This window comes from Asterias amurensis, chromosome 10 (assembly GCF_032118995.1).
Source record: "Asterias amurensis chromosome 10, ASM3211899v1".
NCBI lineage: Eukaryota > Metazoa > Echinodermata > Asteroidea > Forcipulatida > Asteriidae > Asterias > Asterias amurensis.
The window spans coordinates 200743-226509 of record NC_092657.1 but is presented as its reverse complement, the minus strand read 5'-3'; the positions used below and the strand labels follow the sequence as shown (position 1 = coordinate 226509).

Here is a 25767-nt window from a genome sequence, read left to right as displayed (position 1 = left end):
TATCAGTTTGATCGTTCGTCTGATTGCAAAAGAAACGCTTTACTAACCCTTCCCTCAAGCAAACACTTGACACTTCAAAAAACTGTAGACAAAGAGTTAGTGCAGACGTGGAGATGAAGTGTCCCTCAGCGGCAGACCGCTGCCCTGACCGGAACACATCCTCCATTAATCCCTTCCGGTTCATTGACCTCACATGACCCCTGCATTCTTCAAATGACCTGCTTCTTTGTCAACCGGCCACTGCCTTTGAAAACATCACTCGACAGAGACGATCTCTCGGCAAGTGGCTCTCTTAAAGGGACAGTTTGACAGTTGTTTCTGGTAAAATATTACATTGATTGCAGTCCATACCATGCGATTTGTGATGTCCCTTCAGGGCTACCGTATGTATGCGATTTGTGATGTCCCTCCGGGGCTACCCTATGTTTTTTTTTTATTAACGACCAAAGCGCGCCGAGATACTTTTCGAGTTCTAATTAATCTTTCAAAAAAGCAAATAATAGTATGGGCTTGGGAAAAGAGGAACTCTTCTCAAATTATAACTAAATGCTCTGAAAATCAATGGTTGCTTTTCAAATACTTGTCATACTCGATCTTATACACCTTTTTCTATCATATCAAACTAATGGTAGATATTAAGATATTGAGATGCAGTTATTTCTTGATATAATACTTAAGCAAATCATTCGTGTGTTTTCCCTACCCCCCCCCCTTTTGATAGTTTGTATGCAAGGATTCCTGAATTATAACGCAAACCTTTAACCTTGACTTATACCCCATGTAAATCATGGTCTCATATAAAAAGCCCCTTCCTAAATACATCATGAAGGTTATAATTAAAGGCAGTGGACACTATTGGTAATTGTCAAAGACTAGCCTTCACAGTTGGTGTATCTCAGCGATGCATAAAATAACAAACCTGTGAACATTTGAGCTCAATCGGTCATCGAACTTGCGAGATAATAATGAAAGAAGAACCACCCTTGTCACACGAAGTTGTGTGCGTTTAGATGGTTGATTTTGAGACCTCAAGTTCTAAATCTGAGGTCTCGAAATCAAATTCGTGGAAAATTACTTCTTTCTCGAAAACTATGTCACTTTAGAGGGAGCCGTTTCTCACAATGTTTTAGACCATCAACCTCTCCCCATTACTCGTCACCAAGAAAGGTTTACGCTTATAATTATTTTTGAGTAATTACCAATAGTGTCCACGGCCTTTAACCTGTCGTTCCTTTCGGTTTTAACCCAGAGTGCTATGAGGCTCACACCGAACAGGTTTATCCGGTTCTAGTAACCTGTATCTTACTGATTATCCTTTAGAGTCGTAGTCGTGGTGCCAAGATGGGACGATTGGGGACTTCAGTCGGGCTAGGGGCTGTCCGTATTGGGGGGGGGGGGGATGAGTCGATGACTAATTGATATGGGTATAATATGCCAGTCCTGGTGTCGATTTCACAAAGAGTTTTAGGACTAGTCCTAACTTAGGACTAGTCCTAGGAGATATTAAAAACTTATGGCTAGTCCTAAATAAGGACGAGTAACTAACGACGAGTAACTCGTCCTTACTCGAGATAAGACTAGTCTTAACTCTTTGTGAAATCCACCCCTGTGTCGTAAGACAGGGTCATTATGCCATTGATCTATACCGTAGATAAAATTGACAATTCTTGTCTTTGAAGAACTTTGTTACAAAATTGTGCTTCAGAATGCGTCTACTATTAGAAGTGATCTTGTAAGGGATTTGTGAGTATTGTCAATTTAAATACACGAATTGCACATGACAACAGTGACCGCCATTTTGAAAACGGCACGCGTGTACGCGCTGCGCACGACTCCACTCTCAGCCAATGATAGCCTTTCATGCGTGCAGATTTCGTCACAGATGGCGGCCAATGCATGGGGTGTATTGAGTTATCTGCTTTCACCATCGTGGTGTGTTGTCAAATGGAGTCTTGTATTGTGGGTTTCATATTCATGTATCTGTCATCAGAGACTCAAACGATAATTCATTGGTCTCCATGGACTGCAGTGGAATGACTCACCAGGTAACCTGGGTATAACTACACTTTGTGTCATTGGTTGTGGTTTGGCTCTGAGTTGGGACTTGAGTCACACATGTCATCGTGTCACTGTCATGTTCAGAGACGTTACTGTCACGAACATTGCCTCTATATTGCCTGTCTGCCTAGACAGCAATCAGCTATTTTTGCTGTTGCTGTAGTTTGGTTAAAATGATCACTTGTATACATACACTGATTTTGTTATTGTCGTTTTAACTAAAGTATTGGGTCGTTTGAGACACCACCTCTATGTCATCGGGTCGTTGTCATCTTGGTAACTTTCCTGTCACAAATGATGTCTTGTCAAAGGTTGTGGATCTTAGTTGCAATTCTTACAATGGGTGAAGATTATGGCCGCTCATGGGGAATTGGTCTTCCCGCTCAACAAGGAATCACATCCAGCAACTGAACTTAGCATTAACCCACACACACGAAGAATTGCCCAAAGCTAGACAAGTCGTTAGTTTACTAAAGTAATTCCCGCGAGACCATACGTCAATCGACGAGATTTCACAGACCAGACATTGTGGTTGAGAGGTTCAGGTTGAAGTCTTATTTAGAATACCGGCTATTACTAATGCCAAGTATTTCCCTTCTGTGTTATTCTCTTCTGCCCGCTTGGTTGCCGCTTATGGGCTGTAATTTTCCAGGGGCAGTGTAAATGGTTCATTGTGCCGTTGGCCTTTTTAGTGTTATAATGTTCAAAACGTTGTTTTGAGCTCTTGTGTTTCATAAACTTTACATGTGGTACTAAAAGTGATGTGGTATTTTAAAGACAACAACCTTTTTGTCACCGTATTAATTTTCCTGGTTTTACTTGGTTTTTCTTAAGATTTAACGTGAAATAATGATAAACCGTATTTGGCATACAAGTCTCTTGATTAAAGTTGATGTTGACTCAACACACACGAGTTAGTTGTGGCTCCTATAAAAGTGCACGGAGCGACCATCTTGTCTTCCTAAGGATGACGTCACGGTGTTATGGCGCCAAATATTGCCGCGCTTTTAACCAAACAGAGTCATTTTCGTTTGAGGAGAAGGGGGTTTGAGGCGTCCTTCGATTGGCAGGAACTCACATTGGCAGGAGTTTTCTTCTTGAAGGGGGGTTGAAGGGGGAATTGGAGCCCAGAGATGAGACATGTGGGAATACGCCAGCATTATGGCGCCATTTCTATGATGGATCATATAATTTTAATGTTTGGGGAAATATGACGGAATTCCTTGGGGGTAATCTTTGGCTGAAGTTTTACTGAAAAGTTCTGAGCTGAAAATCTGACAATCCCAATCTGATTGGAATGTACTTTTAATTAATCTTTTTTTTCTATAATTATTTTAGATTGTCATGCAATTCTTGGATTATTGTATGGACGTATGAATGATGTAATGTCATGTGACAGTCTAACATATTCTGAAAGAAACTTGAGTTTTAATTAAGCACGATTACAACACTCTGTGGAACATTGTATGTCACGTGGCGTATTTAAACGTGTTGCGTATTATTTTAATCGGTTGAAGTTCCCCCCATGGTTGAAGTTGGTCACAAGTTCGCAACTCTCCAGTCTTCTCTAACCAATTAATCGATATCGCAAACCTCTTAACCAATGAATCGATGTTGCAAACTTCTTAACCAATGAATCGATGTTGCAAACCTCTTAACCAATGAATCGATGTTGCAAACCTCTTAACCAATGAATCGATATCGCAAACCTCTTAACCAATGAATCGATATCGCAAACCTCTTAACCAATGACTCGATGTTGCAAACCTCTTAACCAATGAATCGATGTTGCAAACCTCTTAACCAATGACTCGATGTTGCAAACCTCTTAACCAATGACTCGATGTTGCAAACCTCTTAACCAATGAATCGATGTTGCAAACCTCTTAACCAATGAATCGATGTTGCAAACCTCTTAACCAATGAATCGATGTTGCAAACCTCTTAACCAATGAATCGATGTTGCAAACCTCTTAACCAATGAATCGATGTTGCAAACCTCTTAACCAATGAATCGATGTTGCAAACCTCTTAACCAATGAATCGATGTTGCAAACCTCTTAACCAATGAATCGATGTTGCAAACCTCTTAACCAATGAATCGATGTTGCAAACCTCTATAACCAATGAATCGATGTTGCAAACACACTTTGAGCATAATTTATGTTTAGTAGTTCTTGAAACAGATGTCCCTAATCATAATATATGGCAATTTGGTCTAATGATAATCCACATGTGCACCTTGACTAGACTGTTAAAGACGAAACCTCAGTTTAGGTTTTGTATAAAGCAATAGTTACATCCGTCTTGCATTGATGTTATTCATTAACAAGTGTATTCCAGACAATAGAATGAACCGGTAGAAGTCTGGAGGTCAGACCACTTGTCGTTCTGTGAGTACCAGCTCGGAGGTGGTCCCATTCTCCTATGGGAGTTACCATTCATCTTTATTTGCTCAATATGCCTTCAGTAATTTGTAGTTGACCCAAAGTCTACACGTAGACCACACTTCCCATAACCGTGTGATGACCGTTAGTGACCAGTGGGTGCTGGTACTTGGGTTTAACCATGGTTATTGGTTTAACCAAACTACTGTTTAACCAGATAATTACATAATTATCCGTGGTTTATGAGAAGAGGATGTTGGTTAACCAGCTGACTGATATTACCAGAGGATAAAGGATTATCCGAGGTTTAACTAGAAGATATTTGGTTCACCATATCAGACTGTACATAAACCAGATGATCTTAACCAACGGATTAGTCGTGGTTTAACTAGAGGATATTTGGTTAACTAGACCGTGGTTTAATGATCTAAACCAACGGATTAGTCGAGGTTGAACTATGTGATCTTTGGTCTTAATAAACAAGAGCGCCACTCTAACCGAATTTTCGCAAAAAAATCATGCAAAGCAACTTTAGTGGTTTACATTTGTTAGGCCTGGATGCATTTATTACATTCTGACTGACTAACATTATGTGTGGCTCCTTTATTTAAATTGATGTCTATACATCCGACTTCTAAACACAGATTAAATAAATGAATAAATATTTCCCTTAATTGCCAATTAGTGCACGCGTCATTTAATTTCACTACCAAGGAACTACTAGCAAAGTGATGCCAATTACGTTGAACATGCGTGGAATACTTTTCAAGTGTTTTGAATGTTTAAAGGAGATATCAAGAGGTTTCAATCGATCGATAAATCTACATGTTTTATAATTCCTTGTCATGTGGTTAGAATACAAACAAAAGCAGTTTACAGAGATGGGCCTTCACCTTTAATCACATTATTAAGCATTAACTGACGAAACAATAACTGCAAGAAAACAGCACGACTGTTCAAAGAAAAACCAAAATCCTAAGCATGGACCTTACACTTTACCTTTAAACAGGTTGAAACCTACAGGCAACTACGCGCTTAAATTGGTTTTCCTGCCTGGCCCGACTGGATGATGAAATATATTTCACTTAAAAAGCAAGAGTCAGGAAACAGAATATTTAGTAACATAAAGATTACAATTTAAGGCTGAGACCTATCACGTACCATCGATGGACCATCAAACACATGAACTGCAAGAATTAACCTGACTAACTGGAATACTTTGGTTTGTTTAAAAACTACCACAAAGATACCAATTATGACGAAAGTTAATTTTTTTTTAAACTGAAATATTTTCTGGCCCGGGGTGTGCCCCTCTCTCCTCCGGAACAGGAGTGGTTTGGTTGTTGAAATATTAGGGGGGATTGAAGATTAGGGTTGCTATGGATACTGCCGGGGGATAGAGATGATCCGGTACCTGTTGTGTATGGTTAGAGGTTATACAAGGCTATAGTTTGGGATAATACTAATATTTGTTACTGTCTACCCAGGATTATGTTTTGCAAAAGGGTGCATCTTAAAGGTATTATATAGGATTAGCGGAGTTAACAAAATAGTCGCAGACAGTGTTCGTGATTTCTGTTTTGTTACAAACCTGTAGACGATAATTGATTCTTTAATGCAGTCGAGCTCATGGCAGATGTATCAGCTCCCAAGATTCAAGAACTATAGGTCCAGATACACAATGTAACACGAAGACCTCTTGTAAACAGCCATTCTACTTTCTGGTTCATAGGGGTTTAACCCACGATTAGAGATTGGCCAAATTGAATAAGAAACCTTACTGACCCTTTTCTAAAGTCATTAGCCAGTTTAGAAAGCCAGGTGTGTGACAAATTAGGTTGCTGCTCAATCATGAGCACATTACGGGGTTACTTGTCATTAATCACGAGGGTGTCAACGGGAGACTTGAACGAAAAACAAGGCTGGACCCAGTGGGGAACTCGGGGAAAGCTTTCTAGCGAGTACGGTGCGGTGGTTTGCTGCCTAGAGTTGTGATGAGAAGCCCTTCGTGAGAACATGTTTGGATTTATTTCCCTCATTCCAACTGAGGTGCCAACAAAACGACAAGAACGCAATAAAGGGGTTTCTTAATGGAATTTGTCATTAACATCTTCCTATAAAATCAGTATAAGATGCTGTAAACTGATCGTGTAAACTGATTACCAACTCAAAGGGAATGCATACTGAAGATACAAACCACCTAAACAAGGCTCGCTTTGCCACATGTCAGAGTGCTTCTCGAATTCATTACCATTTAGGTCGACAATTAAAAACCTCCTAACGCATTCTGAGAACATTTCTCAAGGTATGACACTCAGCCGGTATGCGATTAATGAGCTGCTACTTGTAACTTGTTCACGTAGATGTCTGATTATAAATCAACACATACTAAGCAAGGCCGTAATTAAAATGACTAACATTCTCAAGTCCTTTAAAGGGGCACGGTCGTCGTGACCAGTGCGAGTCTGTGGCCAGACATATCACTCCGTTACTGCACACATGCGCGCGATAATGACGGTGCCCTTTGAAGCTTTTAATTGTGATGTAACGGTCAACTGGCGCGCATCTACAATCATGATGACATTGCCCCTTTAAAGGAAAACCTGCAAGAAGTTTCACCTTTAAGTTGAGCACATTTACCATGAGGTTGCTATGTGACATTTTCTGCTTGTGGCAGACAATCTCATAACATAAATGACACGCATTTATACTGGAATGTTTCTGGTTCGAACAGCTGGGCACACATGGCAGTTGGTATTAACAATCAGCTCCCATCGGGACAGTTTGTTTACAAGATCTGCTTTAAGGAAAGTAAAATGATAGAAACTCTATTCATGTAGGATCACGATCGCCTTGGAAAGTGAGATGAGATTTATCATTTGTTAGAAAATGTTTCTGTGGCGGTAAATTCTTGTGAAGTGCATGTCAACAAGGAATGGGATACGGTTACGGTCAGCTCACGTCTTAATAGTTTGAATCTTAAAGGGGCTGCTGATTGGAGTTTAGTGCGGAACACTACTATCGCTTCGAATTTCACAGAGCAACATTTGACAATACCAGCCAAACATGTACAAGATTTCACCCAGTTTGTTTTGTAAGTGTAGGTTTGAGGAAGAAACCATTGAAAATTGCTTAGAATCGTTTTACTGAATGCCAGTAGACTTTACTTTAACTGTAGGTTTGGCTGATCATCACTATAAATGAAGGGGTTCTGGATAAACCTCCTTCTGAAACTCAGTGTACCCATGGAGGTAGTCATGTTGTACCACAATAGCAGAGATCCATATCTTACCATTCAGGGGTAAATCGATAGAAGGAAACACAGAGTTAAGGACGCTACTTTCCTTGGCACTCGACCCACCTCAAATTGAAATCTGATGTATTTCTATGAAATTACAAATAGTTGAGATGGAAAGAGGAAAAGGAAGGAGATTCTGTTGGTTTCAGAGTATGAGGAGCGGATACATGAGAACTAGGAGTATGTGTCACGACTTTGACTGTCACATGAACAAATTAAGTGAATGTTCATCTGTTTAGAGTGTATTTGTGTTTGAGTGAAAGGACGCGAAGTATGAAGAACAAATGGATATATATATTTTTTTTTTTTTTTTTTTATTCTAGTTTCCAGACAAAGACTCACTGATTAGAAATGTTCATTTTACCAGTATAGTTATTAATCTAACAATATGATAATAACGAGACTTAGGAGCGCATATAAACGGAAAAAATGAGAACAAAAATGTGTAAACAAAAACATGAAGTGTATCGAGAGATACTTTTTTGAGTGATTGGTTGTGGGCGAGTTCTTGTTGAAAACATCAAGGATGAACCAAAAGCTCAAAAAACAAAAAAACAAGGATAAACTTTCCCGTTAAAAATATTTCATAAACACTGCTTTGAATTACAAAACATGACGTACCAAATGACTCGCAAATCTAAATAAACGAATGTAAAAATAAAGGAATGTTAATGCGGTCTAAAACTTGGCCGAAGATTTTGTTTTTAAAACATGTCATCATAGTTTGACAATGATTTGATAAACAAACTTGAGTTTCTCTGAAGTGGTCCTAGTCAGCTTCTTTTAGTCGGCATTTGGCATCAACAGTTATTGGCAATTCATCACTGTAACTCTACTCAGCGGCTTAAAAAGCTTACGTGTTGTGGTATGACCTATGACCTCTGTACCTTAGCGCACTGATGATGAATGTTCATTGTTTGTTCAGGAATGGGAACAAGTTGCTGCTGTTAAACGAGCGTTTAAAGACCCAATAAACTTTGGGAACAAGGTCATCCGGTCTCTGGACTTTTTAGGAACTAAACAAAGTTGCTGAAACAGTTGTCAAAGAACAAAGTGATGATTTTGATCCGAAATAGTTGGGTAGGCCTATTACTCCAAGTAATATGAAAGCATAACAAAGAATGGTTCCCAATGCTTACTTGTATTATATGTTTTTTTGTTACAAATTTTATATGTAAAGATCTAACTGGAAATTGTTTTTTGACAGATTTCTTAGTTTTTATATGCGGTGTATTGCTTATTTTGAATATTCTCCTTTTACTCATTTTCAACTTACTATTAGATATTTGCACATGACGTCATTGACTGCCATCTTTGATTATACACAGTAGGAAAGTACACGCGTGTACGCGCGCTGCGCGGGCTCTCAGCCAATGATAGTCTTCCACGTGTGTACGTTTCATCAAAGATGGCGGCCAATGTATTGGGGTCTATTTATAGCTAATTGATATCAGATTTGTTTCTTCATAATGTAGTCAACTTTCTTCCATACACTTTCCTTTAATCGAATCAGACAACCCACACTGTATTCCTCACTCTTATCTTGTCACATTTTCCCGCCCCTTTTTGACACAAGGCTGATATCTGGTCATGAACTCTGACCCCATATGATAACCTGACCTTTCACCCTTTATCTCTTTCTTTCTGCTTGTATTTCTCTCACGATATGTAGATGCTAATGCTCTAGCTCCCACCGGCTACCCTATGGTCTCCAAGGACCGTCCGATGAAAGGCAGGTTCACTTTATAGACTCCTTGCACAACGCGCAGTGCACAACGCGCATTGCACTTACATGAATTTATTATGTCCGCCATTGGTAGTCAACATGTACACAAAGGCATGTGAGACGTTTTAGACTCTAGGTGGCAGCAGACTTACCAGGTAAATCCATTGTTCTCGGTAATGTACGCATGCTCAGAACGACGTAATTAATGGACATTTACCAGGTAAGTCTGCTGCCACCTAACGTTCAAAAGTCTCACATTGACTCCCAAAATGGTGGATGTTTGTGGACGCGCAATGTGCGGAGGTGCGTTCCGCGATGTGCAAGATGTCATTTCAATACATTTCTTTAAGCATTGACGGCCATCTTGGTTTCAATCTCTTCTAGTTCTGTTAATCGTAAACGGACATAAAGAGAGACACCAAGATGAGCTTAATATCTGCCATTTTAGTGCATGATGTAGTCTGCTCTTCTGTCAAGGTCGTAGACCTAGACTTCTTGTGGTTTAGTTTGACAATATTTTTGGAAATCACAAAGGGCGACATGGTCCCAAGGGGGAGTGGGTTTAAAAAAGAAACTAAAAAACAGAAAGGCATAACTTTGAATAACTCTAATTGTGATGATTTTATGTCAAGTTGATTTTTATCCTGATTTAAACTTCTGTTTGAGCTACATTACCCAAAGACTAATAGACAAGGACCGGTAAACTGAAAACTCACATCTCCAGAACTATTAAAACATTTAATCTCTTTCACGGTATGATAACACTTACTTCTAATCTTAAAAAACAGTTCGTTACTTCAAGAGAAGAAGGACACGAGTTGCTGTCTTTGATTTTCCTCACAAAGTAGTAATAGATACTTTAGTAGATGATACATTGATAAACCGGCTGGGTATGTGTAATTCTTTAATACCTTTGTACAACTTGGACTTACCGTTTGAGTCAAGGTTGAGGCTGTCTAATTTTAGTTGATTGTTTTTCAAAAGATATGGTTGCAGCAGTGGGATCTCTCTTTACTCAGTGCCATGAGGATGCTACATCATCATCTATTGTGGAGTATTTCTGCAATGCTGATTTTGGTAAGTTGTTTCTTTTCATTTCAGAGGTTCTTTCTTAGCCAATAGTTAATATTCTGTAATAATGGCTTCTGAAGCCGACACTTTATGTTAAGTAAACATTTTTTGTTTGACCAAAATAGTGTGCGACTCAGGAATTGTAAGATTTGAAAGCACTAAATTTATCTTCAGCTCATATTTATTAATGGAGTGTTGTTAATGGTGCAATTACAACCACTACTTCAATACTAATTGAGATTGTTTTACAATTAGACTGTTTCGTTTTGGAACCTAGCCTACCCCTGTTCTTAAATCGTTCACTTTGGCAATAGTCTTTGTTCAAGTATTTATATATGTGAGTAATGACTCTAAAGGCAGAGTTGCATCTAAATCCTCATCTTAGTGACCGTAGACAAGTCTAACGTTGGGCAGGTAGAATTAGCTTGTAATGTCATTGGGTGAGAGGGACTGAGAGTTTGGCGAGAGTCGTTAATCCTACAATTGCCGCTTGATCAGATTCTAAACAAACTACAGACCGATTATCAGACGATTTATGATCGGCAAGCTGGTGGTCAAGTGGGAATTGTCCACTTCTTTATTTCATCATAGAGTGATTTTCTTGATGGGTTTATTTTGTTATACAGAGACACTCAATAAGCTGTTAAGTAGTAAAGACACTCGTGGTACACAATGTAACTGACGTCAGTGGCAAGTCTGTAAATGACGTCACTCAAGTATTGGAGCGCCACCAAGGCAAACATATAATTAAAGATTGTCATAGTGATTGTCATTGCTCGCATATAAACAAGGATCTAAAATGTAATAATTGAAGATTCGTTTGAGAGGGTGCCCATCATTTTCCTCTGTAAAGGTTAAAAGTCAACTACTGTTGAGAAATTTTAAGAAATTATTTCAACCTTTAAATCCCCCGCAATATGTCGCATTCATGAAGTAAACCACGGGCTCGATCGATGCCCAATTGATATACAACGAGGTTGAGGTCTGGCACTTTCTGTGTGGTTTCACTGGTACTCGACGTTCATGTTTATTCTCCCATATCGTATGTTGTTAACCTTCTAACCTCAGGTTGAGTCGCCCGTGATCTATAGCGTTCGTCTTAGCGAGGTCGACATTTTCTGGTGGAGTCATAATGGCATTGGCAATCATAAATCTCTCTTAGTTTATATTGTCTTTGGACAGGTTGTCTCGCATTTATCATAATATTCGATTCCTATTTAAAGTAGACCCTGTTCGCTTTAAAGGCAGGGAAAACCTTTGGTGGTTGCCGGCCCCATTATGCAATTATATCTTGATTTCTGAGAGCTTTGGTGTGATGTTTATTGTTTTGTTTGTGCCGTCTGGAAAGTCGAGAGATGTCAAGCTCTAAATTGAGGTTTTAGTCTGTTGATAGTTTGTTCACACCCGCCAAGCTTGAGATAGAGGTTGTCTGTTGATAGCTTGTAGTAGTACACGCTTGCCAAGCTTGAGATGGAGGTTGTCTGTTGATAGCTTGTAGTAGTACATGCTTGCCAAGCTTGAGATGGAGGTTGTCTGTTGGTAGCTTGTAGTAGAACATGCTTGCCAATCTTGAGATGGAGGTTGTCTGTTGATAGCTTGTACTAGTACACGCTTGCCAAGCTTGAGATGGAGGTTGTCTGTTGATAGCTTGTAGTAGTACATGCTTGCCAAGCTTGAGATAGAGGTTGTCTGTTGACAGCTTGTTACAAGTACACGCTTGCCAATCTTGAGATGGAAGTTGTCTGTTGATAGCTTGTAGTAGTACACGCTTGCCAAGCTTGAGATAGAGGTTGTCTGTTGATAGCTTGTAGTAGTACATGCTTGCCAATCTTGAGATGGAGGTTGTCTGTTGGTAGCTTGTAGTAGTACACGCTTGCCAATCTTGAGATGGAGGTTGTCTGTTGATAGCTTGTAGTAGTACACGCTTGCCAAGCTTGAGATGGAGGTTGTCTGTTGATAGCTTGTAGTAGTACACGCTTGCCAAGCTTGAGATAGAGGTTGTCTGTTGATAGCTTGTAGTAGTACATGCTTGCCAATCTTGAGATGGAGGTTGTCTGTTGGTAGCTTGTAGTAGTACATGCTTGCCAATCTTGAGATGGAGGTTGTCTGTTGATAGCTTGTAGTAGTACACGCTTGCCAAGCTTGAGATAGAGGTTGTCTGTTGATAGCTTGTAGTAGTACACGCTTGCCAATCTTGAGATGGAGGTTGTCTGTTGGTAGCTTGTAGTAGTACACGCTTGCCAATCTTGAGATGGAGGTTGTCTGTTGATAGCTTGTAGTAGTACACGCTTGCCAAGCTTGAGATGGAAGTTGTCTGTTGATAGCTTGTAGTAGTACACGCTTGCCAAGCTTGAGATAGAGGTTGTCTATTGATAGCTGGTAGCAGTACACGCTTGTCAATCTTGAGATGGAGGTTGTCTGTTGATACTAAACACCTTCTTACCAGCTCGTTAACTTTTCGTCAAGGATCAGTTCTAAAGTCTTACACTCCAGGGGTCGTAATGGATCGGATCCATCGCGTGCTTATTCCCATATCCATTATTCCTTAGTGGGAATCACCAGCATTGGAGACAATTCAATTTATTTCCTTCATTCCAAAACTTTACTTTTCGAAAAGCTTTTCGGTATTTGATAAAGCTGCGTGTGACACACAATGTCTCCCCGTTTCGGTAAAATAGTTTGGTTTTGGTTAACATTTTGTTCAATATTATATGACTCCAGAATAATCCTTTTAAAGGAACATGTTGCCTTGGATCGGTCGAGATGGTATTTGAAAAGCATTCTGTAACCGTTTGTTATCAAATGCATATGATTGAAAAGATGTTGTAAAAGTAGAACACAATAATCCACACAAACATGCCTCGAAATTGCACGGTTTTCCTTTTACCTCGTCGACTAACACGGTCGGCCATTTATGAGAGTCAAGTTTTTGACTCTCATAAATGGCCGACAGTGTTAGTTCGCAAGTAAAAGGAAAACCTTGCAATTTCGAGACAAATTTGTGTGGATCATTGTATTCTACTTTTAAAACATCTTTCCAATCACATGCATTTTATAACAAACGGTTACAAACGCCTTTTATAGACCAACTCGTCCGATCCAAGGCAACGTGTTCCTTTAAAATGTTTTGATGAAATAGTCTGAAATGTATTTTATCACTTAGTGATTCCCAAGTCGGAACTGTCATTATTGTACCCCAATAAAGTTTAGACTAAATCTTGACTACTTCATGTGGATAGGGTACCTACCAACGGGCCATGAAATAAGTTTAGTATCGTTTTAGTCTGCCATTAGGGATCAGCTTGCATTGCCTCACAAGGCGCCGTGAATATTGTCGTCTATTCTCTAATGTCAATGCAAGGTTTCATATCATTACATGTAGTTGCTTGGAGCTATTCGTCAAGGGACTGTACGTGGATTTAAAATCAAACTCCGTTGGTCCGAACAAGAAGGGCAGTTTATCCCTTGTTGGGCTTCACTAGTTTCTCTATTTGGGGTCGGTGGCAAGCCGACAAAGGTTTTTTATTTTTTTATTTAAGAAGAAAACTCAATGAAGAACAAAATGCATGAGTTTGGAGCCCCATTGGTGTCTGGAAGTAACCTATGCCTGGAGCAATGCGGTAACCTCAAAGTGTCCCAACACACAAAAAGCTCATCCGACCGAGAAATTGTGGCCGTATCACTGTGGCCCATTTGTGGTAAACACACCGGTGTGAAAGCGGCCTAACTGGTGGTGGTTCAAGTAAGAGCGAACTCAGAAAACCTTGGGTGGGTGTTTAAGGGGTCGTTCACACGCCGTACTAAAGTTGGTCTAAGTCCACTTAGACCGGTTCGGGTTTAACTTTTGTGCGTGTGAACGCAAATAAAGTTAGACCGGATCGGGTTTAAACCCCAAAACTTAAACCGTCCAGCGAGGCGGTCTAAGTCTAAACCGGTTCGGGTTTATCTTTTAACACTGCGTGTGGACAGAATGACATCCGGTTTTAACTCACAACGGACGACCCATTGTGTGGTTCAACGCACACGCCCGGGACCCGGAGTGCTTGTATACGGTTTCTGTTGCCTCTGATGCTGAAAAGCACCGAGTATTTATATTACTTTCTTGCCGCTTACCGAGTTGGCGAAACCCTCTCGATCACATCGGTGTATGCAGTTTAACACAGGCCCACGCCCATGATTTATTAAATTCTGAAACAAAATTATATTTTCCAAGCTTTTTTTGTTGAGTGTCCTACAATAAATTGAAACTGTTTTTCATGCGTATACTACGAGCGCAGCGAAGAAGCATATTTTTGTATTGCTTCTCACATGTACAGCGCTGCCATCCCATAGTGATCACTCTCTGATATCCCATAGTTATCATCACCGATCCCGTGGATGTGCCTTTCTATTGCCGTCACCGTTACTAGCGTGCTGTACTTTCAATCTAGGAGAATGAACTGCAGTGGGCGCGAGGCTGTGTGTAGGGGAAATTCCCTACGCCAGCAATATCACCACTTTGTTGGGAAGTTGGGAGAATACTGCAAAGTACATGTATTTACGTAACTTGCACGTGTGTAGTTGTGTTTATGAACGAATCGGAATAAAAATCGCAGCACCAGCTTTTGAGAGATCGCAACTTCCAATCGATTGAAGTACAAACTAAAAGTATTTATTAAATCGGAAACAGTGGTATAAAACAAAACACAAAAATGAAACGTGTTCTGTTTCATGGAATATGGACAATATTTTGGTGAGTTTTCTCGGCGGTTTGTATCAATATTTTGTTTGTTTAAAAAAATAATTTCGAGTCGTGTTCATGTTTGTTTTAAGTGCCCATATCCTCCTAACGGTAAAACTGTTACCGCGTTCGATTGAGCCATTTGTCTCCAATAATTGTGCCCTGTCTGATCATCCAGGGCATGGGGCACTCAGTATATCGGCATACTCGGTGCGTGAATCTGATGAATAAAACCGGATGTTAGAGCAACGGGGTCGCGTCTACTTTGACCTCTTAAAACCGAAGATAAACCGGATCGGGTTTAACTCTGTGCTGTCTGAACGCAATGGGTTTTTATTTTTACGACCACCCCCCGCTGCTCGTAAAAGTTAGACCGGTTCGGGTCTAAGTTAGTACGCTGTCTGAACATACCCTAAGATATCCGTCGGTGGGCGGCATCGTCTTTTATCTTTCCTCATGTGAACACCTCCACACATTCTTGTAGGTAAATCCAAGACGGGACTACTTTGCTAATTGGTGTAAAAAGGATAGAAATTGTCACTTAAGTGGTAGGAGCTGTTAGGGGGCTGAACGTTCTTCAAGCTCGGGCGATGTCCTCTATGGATACCATAGAAAGGGACACCAAAGCAAACTGTCGTAGTATGAATGGTGGAGCATGGTCTGGTCTAGACAACACTCAAAACAAGCGGCGTCTGTTTATAATATCACCTATGATTTGAATAATTAAAACCTGATTGACAACAGATAATACAGACGTGTTCAATCCATTGATAGTTTCTTCATATCCTCTTGCCCAATTGGACTGAATTTCCCCAATGATTAATGAGGAAACCAATCGTCAAAACAATACTGACCTTAGGTCACGATGACGGTGGCCATTTTGTTGCCAAGATTCTGATTAATCATAAAATGTTTGGGCAACAAATACTTGGTGAGTTGCAGCAGCCGCATATGTTCTTCATTATTGAGTGAAGTGTGATGGATGAATTGGGTGCAAATTGACACAAATCAGAGAAAATGTACACAAGTTGACTCAATAGTTTGCTACTGGGGTTTTGGCTAATTGTGTACCTTAGAAAAGTGCCGTAAGCAAAATGTTGCCAAGAATGTCATGTTGACTTGGCGGTCTATAGTAGATCATGAAAGGAATGACACAAAACCAAACCATTCTCGAAGACTTTCTCTAACAGTCTGTTGTAGAATATTTGCTTAATTTGTGTGACAGTGAATGTGAAAGAACTACAAATCCTTAAAACCAACAACGCCAGGAAAACATGAGGAGAAAGGTTTTCAAGAGTTTTGGTTTGCCAAACCTTGTGGGTACAGGAGAGCCTGTGGTGCTAATTCTGTTGTGCCGTCCTCCCTCCTGGAGAAATTGATATTGCATTCCATCTTGTTTCTCAAGTTGGGAGAATGAACAGAACGGTTTGTCCATTTGGAAACTTTGACAAGAGTGTCTTGGCATGTTTTATGTTTGCTTTTTTTGACGTCACGTGGTTGACAGCGGTTTAATTTGTCTGACTGAGTTTGGTTGGTTCGAGTCCTGGTCATTACATGTATGTCCTTGTGCAAGAAACTTCACTATATTTGCTTCGCTTCACCCAGGTGTAAATGGGTATTTGTGAGGGCAGAGATGGTTTTTGTGATTGATTTAGCTTTGTGCGCATGCTAAGCAGCTTAGGCTGCATACTCTCAGCTTAATCAACCATGTTTCTTAAACTGTTTTATGTTTCACATTTTTTAATTGACTAGTACTCAAGATGAAGCTGATTGATGTCAAGGAGTCAGCAGAAGGCAAGAAGTACATCGGAGATCCAGATAAATACAACGTCATCAAACAAGGCAGTATGAAACAGAAGGACTTAAACAAGATGACATTCTGGACACGAGAGGGCGCTAACTGCGGCTGTGGTATGCTCCAACCAGGCAAAGATAACTTCTTAGTGATGGGGCACCGAGATGGAAAGAAACTCTTCATGACCTACGTTCACATCTGGACCAAGACCAAGCAGTTCAGAAATGCGACCCGATATTTCGATCACCCTTGCCCATCTGACAACACCGAAGACCCTGAGGATTCATCCGAAGTGGCTGCTACTTCAAAACCAAAGAAGGGAAAAAAGGATCGAACAGGCAAGAAGGATCGCCCAGGACGTGACGGGAAGAGAGAAGAGACGGGGACTCAAGCTAGCGGTGTCCGGGGGACTGATGAAGCAGTGACTGAACCGACCAAGAGGAAACCTACACGAGAGGAAAGACGACTTGAAAGAGAACGGGAAAGGGAGAGAAAGAAGGAAGGAAGGCGGGATAAGGGAAGGGAATAAAACACAAGATAATAATGGTCTATTCTTGATCAATTAGGCTGTTGGTAATTGCAAACACCTGCTAAACACAATAGTGTAGCGATATAGGCTAGGTACTATCTCTACGTGTAAACTGGGGATATCCAGTAGGGTTTTACTCAATGGTGCTCCGTGTAGCACTCTATGATCATAATAAGACTTATTCCTGGTTTAGACTTGAAGTATCGAAGCGTGTTTATGTATGGGCAGGCTAGTATGGGCAGGCTAGTATGGGCAGGCTAGTATGGGCAGGCTTATTTGACTTCTCATAAGGTCACACTTCACTGATGCTGTTTCTGCTCTAGTTATTTCGAAAAGGACTTCATTTTTTCAATTTGGCAGAGATCATCAATATATATCTCTCATGAAAAGTGAATTCCGTGGAATTAAAGCGTAATCGGTTCAGCGTTTGAGAAACTTTTAGTTAAGCAATTTGAGTGCAACTATTTATACATCTAAACCCAAACCATATTGAAGTCGTTTGTACACATCGTCTTGTAGACCCCATACCGTGGTGTAATGTAAAACATGCAAAAACCAATGACAAACGACTATGTTTAACGACTATATTGTTGTTTGGGAAAGTGTCTTTAATGAACTGGTTCATTTGAATAGCGCCCTCTATAGAGAGTGTGTAGAGATTAATTGGATGAAGAGTCAGTTTTGATAAGAACCGGGGTTCGTAAAAATATACTTTGAGTTTCTACTCGTCTTCTATGGATCTTGATTCTCTCTCTATCAAATAAATGTAACCCTGAAATCGAGGCGAGAAGGGCAAAGAGCCTGGTTCCTATTTTGTACAATGAACATTAGCATCCATCATTGCTGTTGAATACAGGGAACCTTACTCTGTTGGCATAATGATAGAGGTAGACCTCGAGATTTTTAAATCTCTTAGTTGTGAACTGTAAACCTACTCAGTTAAACAAAGGGCATCGTGAAGTCTTTGAACAGAGTTAACAGCCAATAAAAATAGATACCAAGTTTTTAAATGCAAACAAATTTGATTTGTCTAAACCTGATATAGAATGTAATGCTTTAAAAAGCTACTGCAGATTAAGCTGTTTATAATGAGGTTTTAGATTGATATTTAGTGTGGTTATAACGCAATCGAATGTTAATATTGTACATAAATTAAGCTTTCATGTAGCTCCCTTTGTATCGCACAGTGAATTTTGCACTTTTGCGTTTTGAATAATTAATGTTTTGCAAACTGCACGAGTGAACTCTAGTTGATATTTGATTTGGATCATCCCGTATTCATCAAAACCTTAGAGTATAACTCAAAAGCAAGTTTGATGATATTCATGTTGAGAATGATGGTACTGAATCCATCAAACTCAGTTTAAATTTGCTGGAGGATTTTGAAGTATTAATTGTCAATTTACTAGACACGTGATGTAGGAGCCATTGTGATTTTTCAAACTAGCTGTCACCAACTTGGTCTATTCATTCAAATTAGGGGTTTTTTCCTTAAATTTTCGTTGAGCACCGATTCAAGTATTCAATCGCAATTAGAATGATTTATGATAACTTTGCTTCTTAATTATAATTTGATTTGATTTTTAGCCAAAGTCTATTCTTAAGATATTTTTGTTTTACATTTATTTTATTTTTTAATTTGTGTTTTAAAAAATTGGAATCAAGTATTTCTTTAAAGGCTTACAATGACAGTCTTCAGATGGGTTGGGCATACATGTCTAGTTATGAGCCAAATCATAGTCAACACAAAGGACAAGGCACTCAGTATATTTTTGATCATTGTATTGCTTTAAAGAAAGAAAATTGCACTTAAACTGGACTCTAGGTGTTTGAATCAACGCTGTATCAAAAGGTTGATGTTAGTAGGTCAAAGTGACATTGCAGTTAGGCGTTTACACCTCTGCTTTTTATTGAAACTTTTTCTGAAGTATAATTTTGCACACAAACACAAACAAGACATAATTCTGAAGCATATTAATGGGTGGTGGTTCAACCGTAGCAACCATTGCTATGGAACTTTGTAAGATAGGCAAGTTAATTGTGCCACTTTGTCAGATATGGAAACAAAATAGGACATCTAATTCCTCCAGCTTTGGGGTGGTTTTGAACTTAGAGGCAGTAGACACTATTGGTAACTACTCAAAATAATTATTAGCATAAAACATTTCTTGATTAGATAGTTATAGGGAGAGGTTGATAGTATAAAACATTGTGAGAAACAGCTCCCTCTGAAGTGACGTAGTTTTTGAGAAAGAAGTAATTTTCCACGAATTTGATTTCGAGACCTCAAGTTTAGAATTTGAGGTCTCGAAATCAAGCATCTGAAAGCAGGGTGTTTTTTCTTTCATTAATATCTCGCAACTTCGACAACCGATTGAGCTCAAATTTTCACAGGTTTGTTATTTTATGCATAATGTTGAGATACACCAACTGCGAAGACTGGTCTTTGACAATTAACAATAGTGTCCACTGCCTTCAAACATAATGGGGAAATAAATCTTTATGATATTAAGACATTTAATACCTAGTATTTTGCATGTAACTTTTGTTTTTAATGTCTAAATTATATATACAATAATACTTAAAGCGCTTCAGTGCTGATGTATAGTGCTAACCTTAGGATAGTCAACACTTTAATAACACCAACAATTAAGTTAACGTGTGTTTATACCTTGTTGCTTTCTTCTATTTGTTTCCACTTAATTTATTAATCTCAGCTTACACTCAGTTTACACTATATAGATTTAGTTTGTATGAAAATAAGAAACCGCGATCAGAAAAATATCAGATCACTTTTAATATATAGGAGCCAATATATCATCTGCAACAACAATTTAGAAAACATCTGTGATAATTGGGGTAATTTTCAAAATAACTATTATTTGGGGCAGTTTTTTTACTCGAGGAATTTGTCATTAGTTTTATGTTTTCTTCTTGTTAATTCCATGTATACCGCTCCTTATTACACTATGGCGTTTTGGGTTTTATTTTTTTTAAACCCATGTAGTTGGGCCATACTGCCTTGCCTCTTACTAATTAACTAGAGTTAGAATGAAAGAATTGCGAAACATTGAGATTAAAACTCAGCCAATTCAGCGCGACCACCAGGCCACATCTCCATCTTATTGTGATAATGATGAAAGAGACCTGGAACTCGCAGACGGTTTACATGGATCCCCATTTTGATAATCCTAGGAGGGAAAAATAAAGGGGAAAACATGTTGGATTTAAATAGGCTGATACTACAAAATAACTCACATGTAGATATGTCTGCACCATTCACTTTTGCATTTCGGATGTAGACCAGTTTAAGTAACGAACATTTTCTACAATTGCCTTTAGATTTTGGACTGTTTGTCCACATCTCAGTAAAACAAAATAGTATAAAACTCTAATTCTAAATAATTGAATAATCATCGAACTCTAAATTCGTTTGTTACAAAAATGTGATCAATTCAATTGTGATCATGATGACGTATGTTAATTGTTAAAAGTGAAAGCAACTCATGAACTAAATGGATTGGAATCAAAATGTCGTTTTTACTCAAAAAGAAAATCCCGATTTTTCACTTTACCTGTCAATCATATCCCAATCCTCTCCTCCCCATTGGTCACTGAAATCACGTGTATTCATTCCATCAATCACATCCCAGTCTGCTCTTGAGATTCCCAGCATACCGAAACCATTATAATCCCAGAAACCTTATTGTAAGAAACAAATGCGTTGAGTATTCATAAGATGACGTGAATAAAAGATTTCTACTTAATTATTGGTAAATCAAACAAACGCTGTTGAATTATTCATGAGATGACGCGATAAATTTTGTCACTTTAATATCGGTTAAGCTATTGAATATAACATGACGTAAAGAGAAGATGTTTCCTTACCTTCTTTGTCTTGAATTGAAGTTTCTTCATTTAGTTTGGCAACCACTGGAGCAAACACCATGTGACCTGCGATCACGTGCTTCATTTGGATGAAAAGTTAGGAAGTTAAAACAAAATAGACCCTCATACCAATTCGAGATAACGTTCATTTAATGTTTTTACATGGCCCCTCAATGCGAAACATTTTAAAGGCTACCTGTTCGAAGTAATATCTAGAGGGAAATTGGACTTTGTTTAGAATTCCCTACCGTTACAACCTTTGATTATAATTGCCTTGTTTCTGCATGGCAGTTGGTTATCTCTATAAGATACTAGTGAATATTGCAACAGTGTATGTGGTCCCATCAGACAATCACGTTAAAAGATCTTTGTAAAATACAAATAATAATTAATATGTTATTACCTTGCGAATCATGTTGATGAAACCAAGAGGAATCTCGATGTGAAAATCACACAAGAAGATAATGTCATCTGGATTCTGTAAATTAATAAACAATAAATAATGGATACACTTGTTCCTATGAGGGAGGACAGATTTATACATTGTTAAGCACGGGCAAACCATATTATTTTAGACATTGAGTTGTAAGTCATCCTTGTGAATATAAATATTGACACATAATTGGTAATAACCATTGTTATTTAAAGGAATGTTTTATATACTTTACCTGCACAAGTTCTACAGCCTTTTCAACTCCAATTGGTTTGTTGTAATGCATATTCATATTGATGACCTTTGCCCTTCAAAAAAATCAAGCAATTCGTTAGAATAATTTTCACACATTACAGCAAGGGAAGCTCATAGCTTTGGTAATTCACTAACAATAATAATAAGGTATTAATAGTTGCCGGTGGTCGAATTGCCGGGTAAAATGTGATCTGTAGTTCTATGTGCAGCAACAATTTTGTAAGGTTGACATGTTCTACATTGGTTATATAACTACCTCTCTTTCAGTATAGATTCATCAAATAGTCGTTGTATATCATTCGGCCCACTCGTAAAGTCGCTCAAAATAATCCGGAAGTTTTGCTCTTTTGTCTGCTCAATGATCTGTAAATTATTACAAATCAAAACATACACAATTAATATTGTTTTGAGTTGTATAAATTTGACGTTCCTTCTAAACTACAATTTCTTACAAAGTGTCCGCAACCCCGATTGAACACCTCCTACCCCAGATTACTATATTGAACAGTTTGATTGATGATTATTATAATGAAACTAATGCAATTTTGGGTTGAATATAGATACAAATTACAAGGGCATGATTTGGACCTGCGATCTCTGGATTAACGTGCCGGCGCTCTACCAACTGAGCTATACCAGCCTATTCAAGAAACTGTATTTTAAATCACGGATCACACCCCACAGCACTTTCTCGGTTCTTAAGACTCTCAACTTATATCTTTAAAATATTCTTGATTTCATGAGAGTGAAAGTTTGAAAAACCTCTGAGAATTCATTGATAAAATGGCGTATCCAAGCTGGACCGAGATTCATAGATGTTGCCACGACAACCACCGTGCGTCTTAGATCGACTCTGTAGGCTGGAAGACAACAGAGGGCGCCATGTTGAATTGAAACGAAATGCTTTATCTGCGGTTCACTCGCGTTGTCTGAAGACCTCTGTGGGGGGAAAACAAAGTCGGTAATTATAAAAACACATTCCCATAAATCATTCTGAAGAAAAAGGGGAAAAAGAATAAATATTAATGAAAGTGGAAAAAAATACCTGTCTCGATAAGGGGCCTAAGAGGGAACACAGCTGCGATTTGGGAATACTTTTTACTGTCAGAACGAAACAAGTTTTCTAGAGAAATGAAATACAAAACGAAAAGACAATGCTCGTGGAAAAGATAAAACTTCAAATCTCACCGTATCTATAAAATAAATGACCAAGCTTGAAAACAACGTTGTTCTCTCCACATGACATACATCGATGTCAGTATTCCTAAAAACAGAACACAATGATGAAACTTTCCTTTAAATATCTACACTGCAGCAAGCTAAAGTAGAGAATTCATTACCTCTGCAGGTGAATACAACCAGCTATGATTGTTATGACATGAGAGTTAGATCCTTCAGGCAAAATAAGTGTTATTCTTTGTCGGAACTTTTTCAAGCCTTGACTTAAAACAATAGATGATTGGAATTCGAACAAAACTGAGACAAAGCTTTTACTAACCTGTGTTTAAGTGCGGATTGATACATGCTTTTCAAGTTGGATACAACTTTAGATGGGATGATTTCATTTGCTTCTGTACCCCTCCGCCGGCCTCGTAACTTAGTTCCATCAGAAGGGTAGATGGCTGTGTATAACATCTTTAAGCAAACCAGAGAAAGATCTTTTAATCAACATAATGTTTTATAAGAACGATTGAAAATTCATGTTTGAGCTAAAGAATCTTCATGTTTTAGTTCTTACCATTTTGCGCCCGGTAAATCTTCTCATGTACTTGAAGAAAGTTGTGTTGACTTCGGTTGGTGGATTCTCACATTGAGGGAGTATGTCTTCATCAAATTGCACTACGGAAAAAACATGCCATTTTTTTCATTAATGAGATCGTTGTCTGTGGAATTTATAAGAATATGCCAGTAGTATAAGAGAGAAAGAAAGTTTTGCATTAATTTTCTCAAAGCAATTTGTTTCTTCTCTTTCCGTAGGTACATTTATTTTGTAGGTAATTTTTAACGTACGTTTTTTTAAAAGTTTTATTCGGGGTGGGGTCATGAATTGTATTCTAGGTCTTTGTTTACTATAGACTCATCGTGAGCGAAGTGGCTAAGATCAAGAATGATATTGTTTAGTTCCTGTAATCAGTTAGTAATTTGTATCGTGTTTTTTTCTGATTATGTAATAGTATTATAATCAAATATAATTTTCAACGGTCATAACTTTAAAACAATTTGCAAGAAGTTTTGATTGTTGACAGAGTTCGGGTTAACCGAAAAAAATGGTCTCACTGAAGATCTCACCTTTCTTAACATGAACCCTTGAGGAACGGGTCGTGTGTTCCTCTGCACTAGGCACTGCACTGGGCTCTGTAAAGTCATATCGCACATAAAGAGGCAGTACAAGAGAAATCCAGAGACACACACCCAAACAAACAGACAGATAGAGACGTAGACGTTTGACACGAACAGTCATACTGGAATAGTCAGACTTTCAGCTTGCAATTGACCGTCTTCTAAATGGAGATGACAACACCAACTTGGCACCCCAAAAATGCATTCCTTGTTGGAATGCTGACGTAAAACAGAACATCTGCATTGACCGACTCGAATAGCTCGCCTTTTGTGCCCCAAATTCCTGCTTTCCTAAACACACGTGGGGAAAAAACAGAATGTCAGTTTTAAAAGAGACTTTTGTTGTTGGGGTCAATTATTTTGTGTTGGATCAGAACACTCCCTTATATTGTGTTGTTTGTAGTTTATAACATCATTGTTACATAACTGTGTTTCCTGAACCACAAGGACCACTTTCACCAAGTTATATAGCGCCCTCACCGGCCAATACATTCCCAACCAATATGCTGCGTGAGGCTCCATAATATGGAGGACAAAAAGTGGACAACGCAATAATATTTTCCAATGTTTTGATAGTAGAAAATTATACTTAGTAAAACCATTTTTTTTAATCTGCTTTTTCTGCTTGAAATAGAATGGAATAAATTCAATGACACTTTAGGTTTTAGGATGTGTATTTGCTTTAAAATTAAACAAAATATAAGGCTTGTTAGCAAAAACAATGGCACATTGGAATTTGCCATTCATGACAATGCTTAACTTAAACATGTCGCAGGGTTCACCACAATACACCTGTTGGCACCATACCATTTGCAACCTCACAAATCTAGTGAGTCATTTATGCACATTTAAGTGTTGTTAATGTCCATTCAGCCAAACCCAATGAAGAAAAGGAACGAATAGACCCAGTAACACTGAACAGGGGCGCTCCAATTTGGGATGTTTTCAAAAGTTTTGCAGCGGCTAGTCAGCAAGTTTTTATTAAAGACACTGGACACTTTTGGTAATTGTCAAAGACCAGGAGTCTTCTTACTTTCTGGATCTCAACATTTGCATAAAATAACAAACCTGGGAAAATTTGAGCTCGATTGGTTGTCGAAATTGCCAGATAATAATGAAAGAACATAACACACGAAATATTGTGTGCTTTCAGATGCTTGATTTCGAGACCTGGACTTCAGTGAGGGAGCCGTTTCTCACAATGTGTTATACGATCATCAGCTCTCCATCACTTGTGACCAAATAAGTTTTCATTCTAATAACTATT

At 38.7% G+C, this 25767-nt stretch overlaps 2 protein-coding genes across 4 annotated transcripts in view; one reads left to right on the top strand and one right to left on the bottom strand.

Annotated features, from left to right (window-relative positions):
• The window catches only part of LOC139942867 (secreted frizzled-related protein 5-like), a 30609-nt gene extending 11222 nt beyond the window's left edge, over window positions 1–19387 (top strand). The window contains exons 2-4 of one of the 3 annotated variants that reach the window (XM_071939668.1): window positions 9416–9475; window positions 10466–10546; window positions 17013–19387. In XM_071939668.1, the coding sequence (XP_071795769.1) occupies window positions 9416–9475; window positions 10466–10546; window positions 17013–17584 (713 nt within the window). In that variant the 3' untranslated portion in view covers window positions 17585–19387. Of the gene's footprint in view, window positions 1–9415; window positions 9476–10453; window positions 10547–17012 lie in introns of all 3 variants that reach the window. The other 2 variants (XM_071939667.1, XM_071939669.1) reach the window with 2 other exon arrangements.
• Window positions 19388–20370: 983 nt separating this feature from the next.
• Window positions 20371–24661, bottom strand: LOC139942869 (uncharacterized). The gene is made up of 9 exons (XM_071939670.1): window positions 24450–24661; window positions 23899–23999; window positions 23659–23795; window positions 23349–23424; window positions 22923–23099; window positions 22417–22523; window positions 22141–22213; window positions 21876–21950; window positions 20371–21551 (listed from the first exon to the last, which is right to left on the bottom strand). Exons 1-9 carry the CDS (start codon window positions 24619–24621, stop codon window positions 21426–21428), a joined length of 1044 nt encoding a protein of 347 aa, XP_071795771.1. The 5' UTR covers window positions 24622–24661; the 3' UTR covers window positions 20371–21425.
• Between the last annotated feature and the right edge of the window lie 1106 nt (window positions 24662–25767).

Bases quoted from the DNA above. Each gene is read 5' to 3' on its own strand.
- LOC139942869 (XM_071939670.1), bottom strand. From the start codon at position 24,621: ATGACTGTTCGTGTCAAACGTCTACGTCTCTATCTGTCTGTTTGTTTG. The intron at 24,000-24,449 runs GTGAGATCTTCA...TTTTTTCCGTAG, and splicing joins AAGGGTTCATGTTAAGAAAG to TGCAATTTGATGAAGACATA. The intron at 23,796-23,898 runs GTAAGAACTAAA...GTTTGCTTAAAG, and splicing joins GATTTACCGGGCGCAAAATG to ATGTTATACACAGCCATCTA.